Genomic DNA, 10,021 nt, shown 5'->3' on the forward strand with positions numbered 1-10,021 from the left:
TTTACCTTAGCTTTGATTGTATATCTCACAATTTTGTTAATTATCATTGTTTATTAAACTCTGAAAACTGTGTGGCTTTGTTAATAATCTGTCCTAAAATGCGGTTAGATGTGCCCTTCTTTTTTTGAGCACCTGCCCCTTTAGTGGTCTCTGCACGGCCCTGGCAGGCTGCTTTGCTCCTCAAGCACAAAATGACCAAATTTCTGTCAAGTAAACGACTGAAGGAACCATCCAGCAGCCTAGCTATGTAGCTCTCTGCTGCAAAAAAACCCCCTAAAAACTACTGGCTGACTAAATCAGAAGGCATGAGGCAATATTTTTGCTAACACATACATATTGCGTAACAGTATTTAAAAAAGTGAGTAACAAACATTGTGCAATGGGGTTCCCCGGCCAGAAGCTAACGCTTTATGCTAACTGTACCAAATTGAAAACATTTCATACATGTTGAACTCATAAATAAACTGTCCCCTTTTTCTGATCATGTTCTCAGAACATAATAGCCTTTTCTTGTGTTTGCTACAACGATGAGACTGATAACATTCTTCCCGACTAAATCCCCCTCTGGCCATATGAGTGAATCCCACTTTCAATTCTGGGAAAGTTATCAAGATGACTATCAAGACCTGGTTTTGCAGAACTTAAACTTGCACTGACTTATCTTCGCGGTGGGATTCTTTGAGCAATTGAGTCGTCCCGTTTTGTCGATACACATCTTGCTTTTATCTGATCAGGTTGTTTCTTTAAGACACTTTCAGTGCCAACAGAGAAACCGCTGAAAGATGTATGTCAAAGCAGTGAAGATCTTAACCACAGAAACCTCCAACTATCTTGTTCTCTTAGATGTTTATCTCTTTGATCCACATTTAGAGCGACACATCTTTTCCAGGATTCAAGCTGTATAATTGATTAAAAATTAGTTATAAGAAGGGAGTTTATTGGTTAAAATTGTTGTATTAATGTCACTTAATGGTAATTTTCACCACTTTTATATTTAGCTACTGAAAAAGAGTTACCATTGAATAATACACATTAGTCTTCAAAGATTGTCCAATTTGGACATTCAGGTAAGAGAGAAGAACTCAGGTCTTTTGTTTGTCCTTTAAAATACATTTTAAGATGGAGGTTTAAGTGGCTAGAGACAGATTTATTTTTTTTGTATTTAAAAGGCATTTATCGTATCGTTTATCATTTATCTCGATAAGAATTCTGATTTATCGTTGCCATGATAATTCCTAATTTAAAAAAAACAACAAATCCGTCCGTATTGTTAGTTGTAGTATTTTTTTCCCCACTGTTTATTCAACGACAGTATCAATAAATATCGATAAATGCAGTCAGTGTGATCAGTATAGTGATAAAAGTCATATTAATTTTTGGGACTGGCGTCTTAAGAAGCGTATAACTAATGGGAATATTTTTCAACAGCAGTATTTGTGGGGCTATGACTGCTGCGCCATGCAGTCATAGCAATAAAAAAATGTAATAGTTCTTATTGTCATTTTTGTTGTTATCACGATAGTACCACAAAATATCGGGATAAAAGATTAAGTCCAAATTGCCCACCTCTAACACATAGAGTTCTTTCTCTTAGAAAAACAGAATATTCAGTGTTTGAAAACAATACAGAGACTTTCTGTAAATTATAAATAATGACAGGACACACGGACATTTTGGGCATCAAACACATTTTATTTGAACTTATGCAGATTATTTCAACACAGTGCACATGCAATGTTTAAATTATCACTGTATGTTTGTACCAAGTTTTTTATTTTATTTTGTTTTTTTATTTGAAATGTAAATATTTCAACATTTAGGTAATAAATTAACAAACGTAAGCATTACCAGAAACACCGCCCACAATGTGTGTACACTTTCAACAAAGCATAAAATTACAGAAATTAATAAATCAGCAATGTTTTGTATTTATAGCTTTTTTTATGAAAATGTTTTTTCTTAAAAACACAAATTCAGTGAGACACCAGAAAAATGAGAGAAAAAATAAAAAATAAAATCACATTTGACTCATGTTTACAATAAGAAAAAAAATCCAAACAGGTCTTTCACTTAAAGGTATTGTGTGTAGGATTTTTCGCTGGACATTATTTTACCAAACAGATTAACAAGTGCTACAACATGAAGTCACAATGAGCCACTTTAGAGTCGTTTTCTGGAAATTTGGCTTCCAGACAGCAAGAAAAGAGGCAAACGTGACCAACTTTGCACACTTCGTCCAACAATCAAAGTGCATTTTTCAGGATTCCTCAGCAAAGCCAGAACCATTGTTTTGTCTAATGACCAGAGGTAATTAACCACTGCTCAGGCCTGAACAGTGGTTTTATTTAAGACCAACACATATTCTCTTAGAGGATACTACACATAGCACCTTTAACATTTTTCCACCTCAAAACATCAGAAACACAGTAAGAAGTTGTGAAGAAAATGCACAAATCCTTAAAAACGCATCACAGATAAAGAAGCAAACAGAGCATGTACATTTATGAATGTATTGATGATTTTATTTTGTGACCACTGAGAACCACTGAGTGTCGACTTGTTATACGTGTGGTGGAGCATTAAGATGCAAAATAATGCCTTAAAAAACAAAAAAGGAAAACTTTAGTTGTGGGCCTGAGAGATGGAGGTAGAAACGCAGGGAAAGTGGCTAAAATCCAGCTCATACATGATTTATTTAGTATTAAGTACTGTATGTTTCAGTAGCGTAGATATATATGGCTTTCCTCTCTCTAAGCTGTCCAAAGTGCATTTAATGTCGTCATTAAGTAGGAAACGTAGGCGTCTGAAGGTGATATATGTCCTTTATGCTGCACAAAAAACTGGGCAAATTTACAAGCATTCCCAAATTTATGTAATTAGTTTACATCTGGTAAACCAAACTAGCAAAGAAAAAAAAGCAAATAAATTAAGATTACCCCTCAAAAGTTGCCAATTTTAGACAAATTTTGTGATTTTTTGACAGCTGACGAAATTTTCTTTGAAAATCAGCAAATGGTTTACATTTTTTGGTATTTATTATGTTTTATGATTTACTTAAAGTCTAACTAACCCCCAAATCAATGGGGTTTGTTTTAACTGATAAACTGCCTATGTAGGTTGTTTAAAGTGCTATCGTTATATTTCTTTTCAAATTTTGACATTTTTGTGTACATTTGTTTAGTTTTGTGTTACTTCGCCTATAACCATGTCAGTTGTAATCTGGCCATTGCTTTCCTTTGCTTTTCCAGTCTTGCTTAACGAACCAAAGCGTAATTTATTTACTGCTATTACGTTGCATTAAAACAGTGAAAATTTACAACCATTTCCAAATTTTACGTGAATAGTAAAATGTACCAGCAGGGAAAATAGTAAATATATAAATAAATAAAACGCCCCCCAAAAGTTGTCAGTTGGACTCATTTTGTGAATTTTTGACAAAAACTGGATTTTTTTTTTTACACTTTTAACCCCCAAATCACCTTGTTTAAAAAAAAAAATTTGATAAATTACCTAAATTGATTATTTAGTGTTCTCTTGTTATATTTTTGTGCAAATTTAGACATTTTCATGTAAGTTTGTGTAGTTTTGCCTAAAACCATCTCATGTGTCTTTGCCATTGCTTTTCTACGCCGTTACACTCAGAGCGAAGCGAAGTGCAGCGAAGAACAACGGCTAATTTTTACCTGACTGCTGCTCAGATCCGTTATTATACAAAAAACACCGTGAAAATTTCCACACATTAATTTTAGATAGTTTACATCTGATAAACTGTTCCAGCAAAGACAGAAGTGCAAAAAACAAAAACTAGAAAAGTTTTCAGTTAGACCAGTTTAGTGACTGTTTAACAAACTGACGATGCATTGGTTTTCATTAAATTGAAAGGAAAAATGTGCTTTACGCTTATTTTGTATTTATCATTTTTACAACTCCACATTTTTTTTAAATAGCTTTCGTTTCCACTGGTTCTGCAAAACTATAATCCTGAAATACAGCCAAACATTTCGCTCAGATGCATAACTGCCTTCTTGGTGAATCAGGCTCAACCAGGCGAACCTGAAGTGCCACCATGATGCTCAAACGCCTTTTTTGAAATCTCATTCTTGCCAACAATTGACTCTCAGTTGCATAACCTTCACACTTTACAGATGCTTTGTCCTTTGATGATTGGATTATTTTTTAAACCGTCAGTAAATCCGAACGCAGCTTTAAATCAACTTGAGTTCTGGTCATTATTTGCTGTTAATAATCTGAACATCTAAGTTTTTTAAAAGATGCACAGACTCGTCTTTTGGCTGTTCTGTTCTGCAAGCAAATCCACATTTCTTTGAATTGTGTTCACAAGATTTTCTATTAATATTTAAAAGTTGTTTTGAACTATCTTTTTCTACTTAGCTGGTGTTTAGTTCTCACAGCAATAAAAACACATCCATAAAAATAATGTCAGCTTTGTCCACATTTGATAGGCACATTTAGTTACAGACTGGCCTTTGAATGGCTTTTATATGACTAGATTAGCGTTAAACCAGAAGTAAACTTGCACTTTGAGGTGAATACTATTAAAATATTTTTCTTCTCATGGCTTATGGCTCTAGCTTTTCTTATTTATGTATTTTAATACGCTGCATAATTTTTTCTAAAGTAAATTTTAGGTGAGATAAAATATTTTGCTGGTTATAATGTAAAGTGAAATAAAATTCACAGCTGCCTTACGATTGTGACATCTTTGAACGCGTCGTGTTGTGGATTCTGATTGTGAAGTTTCTACAACATGTATCAGGAAGTTTGACTTATTAGGTGATCTGGCTTAAGAGTTTTAATTTTAAAGTTATTTTTAAAATCCTTTTTTAGAGAACATGAACAAACAAGTCATCAATTAAGAAAATTAATGCAAAATAATATCCTGATGGAAGCTCAGCGACTCAACGTACGGCTGTAAATGTAAATCCATATAAATCACTAAATGGCACTAGGAACTAATCAAACGTATAATTGCTATTGAGAAAGAAGTAAGACTTCAGGGCGGAGAAGCACTGCTATGTCTGTTAAGGCTAAACCAACGAGAATCTGAAAAAAAAATTATGCAAAGCAAACATTTTGAAATCTGATGTCTGTTTTTCCCCATCCTACCAATGAGTTGGTAGTCCACTGGTCCGACAAATCAGAAACGCTTCTCTGTCGGCTTACAACTAAAACTAAAACCACTTAGGCTCCATTCACAACAAAGGTCTTGTCCACAAATAGCCAGATATCTGGAAAAACTCATAAATTTGTGTGTTTTAGCCTTTCATCCAAACAAAAACTCAGATTAAGGTCACTAAAAACTGTTTAAAAAACTCAGACCAAGGTGGAGGTTTGAGAAAACTCCGTATTCGTGCTTGCATAAGATTTAGGGTCATGGGCGTTACAGTCTGCACCAAATAATGTGCCAATATATCTACATACTTGCTTTGACATGACACCCAATCAACATTGTGTTGTGTTTGACTAACTTTATATTCTAATACGCTAGTTAAAAGTATCTATCTGTCCACACAAACCTCCTGGCGCAATGTTTAATTCGTAACAGGAAATTGTTTTGAAGCAATCCGATTGGTTGATGTAGGTTTTAGCTTTGCGCTACACTGCCCCCTATAGGTTTGGCATATTTAAAGTAACACTGAGTCACATACTTGTGTGAGTTCATGTGGATGAAAACCCTTTCTGAAACTGATCCTGTTTGTACGTGGCAGAGATATTTGTTTTTATGAAGACCTGGCTATGTGTGTACAAGGCATTATCCCGGGTGAAGAACACACACCTCCAAATTACGCATAGGTTGCTGGGAGACAAGAAGGGTTGGGAGTCGTTTGCTTGCAGTTAAAATGTAAAATCTATTCGTTGTCATCAATGTGAAGAGGATGAGAAAAAGTGCAAGCAGCTGCCTATGAGGTTGATAAACCTTTGTACGATAACCGGATCACAGTTTCTAAATAACAATCAGCATTCAGAGTTATTGTGTGATCCGCTCATCATGATTGGGAAAGAAAACAGATTTTGAGCACGAAATCCTGATTGGCAGTGTCGCTTTTGCTCGTCCAGAATATCAATCTACCTGCATCAATGCTGATAAGCCAACGATCCTGACGGAGTTTGCTCCTCCTCTTTGGGTCTGAAACTGATGGTGGAGGTGCGGAAACGTCCCACTTACAGAGGGATCATTTGTAAACGCAGCGAACACGCACGCAACCTGACTGCAGCAAGAGCCGTACAGCCTTTAAACTCACTGGTTTCCATGGTTACCTGCAATCATCTTGCCGTTTTAACATTAGCTAGCATGTTGTCAGCACACTACAAAGTTTTGCTACCAAATTTACATTAGTGAATGAGATGCGTCTTAAGGAGCCATAAGCATAAAATGCAGGTGAGGCGATAAATGGTGAGAGAAAACGGCACAAACGTCGGACATTACGATGACTACCGTTGGTTTTAGCTGTTACGTTGGCAATATAAGTGCTAAATCTTAAATGTATGCCTGATATATAAAAGAAAAAGGGACGCAGTGCTTTGCTACCAATTATCAACACTACAACAACTAGATAACAATGTTAGGAAAAATTTTAATCCCGAAAAAATGAGCGAAGGAGAGGGAAGTAGTTCAGTTATGCTAGCTTGAGTTTGACGATCTTAACATGTGGATGCGACGCCGGACATCTGTGCGTTTCGGCTCAGTTACAAAATAAAAAAAGTGACCTAAACACCAGCTCTGACATATCACAATAAAAACATAAAACTGTAACAGACTGAATGCTGTGTGTGAAATATTTGCGTGTTTGTTGGTGTTAAATTCTGAAACGTAAGGTGCCGTTGTTGTCGGTTGCTATGGCAAGAAAAAAAAAAGTGGTTCTGAGTTGTTCAACGGTTTTTCTGCATTATTTTCCCTTTGCTGTGGCGCACTACACCAAGTGGGGCCTAAACTTTATTTTTAAGTAGGGTTTAGTGGTCTGCTTTTCTAATTAATTGTGGACTCAGCTATCCTTTTATGTAAATAAAGAGAAATTTGTGCTGCATCAGCTGTTGCTAAAAAGCTGGAAACTCAATGAACAAAGCAGAAAAATATATATTTTTTAAAAACTACAATTGTTGAATTAAAATCAACATTAGGCTTAGCTAATGTTGGTCTTGTTTTTGTGTACAACATCCTAGAAACACAATCACCAAATAAATGATTTCTAATAAGTGTTTTTAACGTTGCACTTCACACAGCCTTATATCTCCCAAGGCATTCTTGTGGCACCGTATTTAACAACCTATCAGTTACTTGATTTTGCCTTTTTCCTCATTTCGAGACGCGTCATCTGCTCTACACGAACATCGCTGTGTTGCACAAACACTATGGCCGTTGTTTCAGGTCTTGCATATTATTTTAACACTTCTGTGTGGGAGTTATTTTGTTTTTACACATGAAATAATTAATGAAGTACCAGCCCTTCTTTAATGAAAATACAGAGGACACTCGGATGTCTCCGGATACACAAGCTGGAAATGATTCTGAAATGGGATGCTTCAGGATTATAAATAATGACATGCTGGTCATTGTCACATTCAAAGGTTTGTTAAAAGTATAAGGTTGAAATAGTTGGACCTGAGATTTAGCAATTTGCTGATGTTCAGAGATTAGCTGTGTATTTATGAGAGTTTGAGGTTTTTCTTGTAACTTGTGAGTAGAAAGAATGTTCTTTTTGGAAATGCTAATTAATGTCTTCCTAAAGTTCACATGGAAAAGAAAAACGCTCCATTCATCTTACTAATCATCTACAAGGGTAGGTAACTTTTAAAACAAAGATGCTAAGAGTGGATCTGAGTGTTAATGAGCCTAATTTTATTAGAGCTTAAACTGCGTGTCATCAGCAAAGAAGGAAAGAAAAATACATATATAGCTTTTATTTTATTCAAAAAATTCTGCTGTACATAATTTTCTAGCATGATTGTGCTTCCGTACCCTCAGAGTAAAGTTGGGTGCGATATCCCTGTGTGATTGAGGGTTGATTAGATCTCAACTGGCACTAATTTCAAGGTCAGTAAAAGATTTTTCAGCATTGGGTAGTAGAACAGCTATTGCTTAAAGGACAGGGATCGAAGGAATTACATATGGCTTGCCTGAACGCCTTGGTGTTTTTGCATAACTGGGTGATTCTCTGCTGTCCGGTTCAGATTCAGGGTGAATGCCGGGTAAATGTGGGTTAAATTCAGTGTTAAAATGTTGCTTTTTAGGTACTTATGAATGGGAAAGTGTTTCTAAATGGTGAGTCTTTGCATTATTGAGATGTTTAACCGCCTTCTACTGTAGGCATGGGCCAGTTATCGTTACCGTAATCCAAGGTTACACCATTTTTTCAGCAGAGGTTGAGCTAATGCAGCACTTCCCCTCCCCTACATGTTGCTAAAACACTGACAGTTATCTTGACTTTTCTTCACATGCAACAAAATGTGGAAATGTTTCCAGTCGTGAAAAATAAACAGTTATTTTATGTATAAGAATCATCACTGTAATATTCAGTGTTATTTGAGAAGTTGTAACAGCCGTTGGTGTTTTTCAGTTTCAAGCAGAAGCAGTAAAATTTCTTTATACATTTTTTGCTTTCAGTTTTGGCGAAAATACCATAAAACTGGTGGGAATCTCAAACCAGCCCATGCCTAACTTACAAAGGTGTTTAAAGTAGGCCTGTTGCAATAAATCAATGAATCACAAGACACATTAAAATGAGATCAATAATTTCCATTTTTATGGTTTATTGATCTTTCGACCAAATATTGGATGACAAAAGTATCGAGTCTGGTCTCAACTAATCTTTTTGTTGAAAAACAAGAGACTTTATAATTGATTTTATTTGGCATTTCAGTTTATTTATTTTGGATATTTAAAATATTTTCCATTTCTAGTGTTAGATGTTCATACAAAATTAAAGCTTAATGATATTTGCCATTATATTACTTGAAAATGGTCTCAAAAAACAATATCGTTTATCGCAATAACTTGTGGGCCAATTTATCGTCCAGCAAAATTTGTTATTGTGACAGGCCTAATTAAAATACCTAAAAATGGCTACAATGATGTAAAATAGAAAACATCCAAAAGCGCCAGAGCCTTCCTTTAATTGTGCAGGCAAATATGAAGAGTGATATGAAGCCATAAACAAGAGATGGCATATGAAAAATGAATAATTAGCATATAAAAATTTTGATTTAAGAGAAGATGCACCAGCACCAAACTGGTTCTTCACAGGAGAATTATTAAAATACATAAAAAATAATTTAAAAAAAGAAGTGATGAGGACAAAACAAGGAGCCCACCCTGCTTTGTGTACCAATAAGCAGAAAAGGCAACACAGGATGATGAGCAGTGAGGGAGCAGAGGGTGTGCCGGACCAGTGTGTGACTTTAATATGCAGTAAATGATAGAAATAGTGGCTAACGTACGTTAGTTACACATTGGTGGATATCTTGTACTTGGGAGACATGTTATTATGGAACCAGATGAAACTAAAAATGAGGCCCAGGGATTTGGGTATACGTTCGTCGTAGGCAAACGTCATGGCCTCGTGCAGCGGGACTTTGACGACCTCGATGAGTTCCCCCTCGCGCGGGTCGCCTCCGCCGGCGCTCACGCAGTTGTCGTCGGAAACCTCGGCGTAAAACATGGTCTGCTTCGAACCTATTACACCCACGCTTGATCTGCAGAGGAAAAAACAAACTTGAAAATCAGTAGTTTGGAAAAACCCTTGAACTTTCCCACATTTCCTCAAAACTTAATGTGAATGAATGCTTTTCTACTTATTTTTTTTATGCATAAAGCTGTTAAAATTGGCTGGGCGTTTGTATTAAAGCCTCTTCGGCCTGGTGTAATATTTCTACAGGATTTCCCCAACAGAAAAACAATAATGTGATGAGAATGAAACTGTGGCAAATACTTTTTAGGCCCGAGCAGCTAAGCGCTGCGAGAGCCTATTGAAACCTTGCTGTAAATTATTATTATTATTCTTAT

At 35.8% G+C, this 10,021-nt stretch overlaps 1 protein-coding gene across 1 annotated transcript in view; it reads right to left on the reverse strand.

The window, feature by feature from the left end:
* Positions 1 to 4,375: 4,375 nt before the first annotated feature.
* nudt14 (nudix (nucleoside diphosphate linked moiety X)-type motif 14) overlaps positions 4,376 to 10,021 on the reverse strand; it is a 26,802-nt gene continuing 21,156 nt past the window's right edge. The window contains exon 5 of the mRNA XM_015051276.1: positions 4,376 to 9,711. Within this exon, the coding sequence (XP_014906762.1) occupies positions 9,462 to 9,711 (250 nt within the window). The 3' untranslated portion in view covers positions 4,376 to 9,461. The remainder of the gene's footprint in view (positions 9,712 to 10,021) is intronic.

The sequence above is a fragment of the Poecilia latipinna genome, unplaced genomic scaffold, assembly GCF_001443285.1.
Source record: "Poecilia latipinna isolate Pla-1442-1.1 unplaced genomic scaffold, P_latipinna-1.0 Scaffold1038, whole genome shotgun sequence".
NCBI lineage: Eukaryota > Metazoa > Chordata > Actinopteri > Cyprinodontiformes > Poeciliidae > Poecilia > Poecilia latipinna.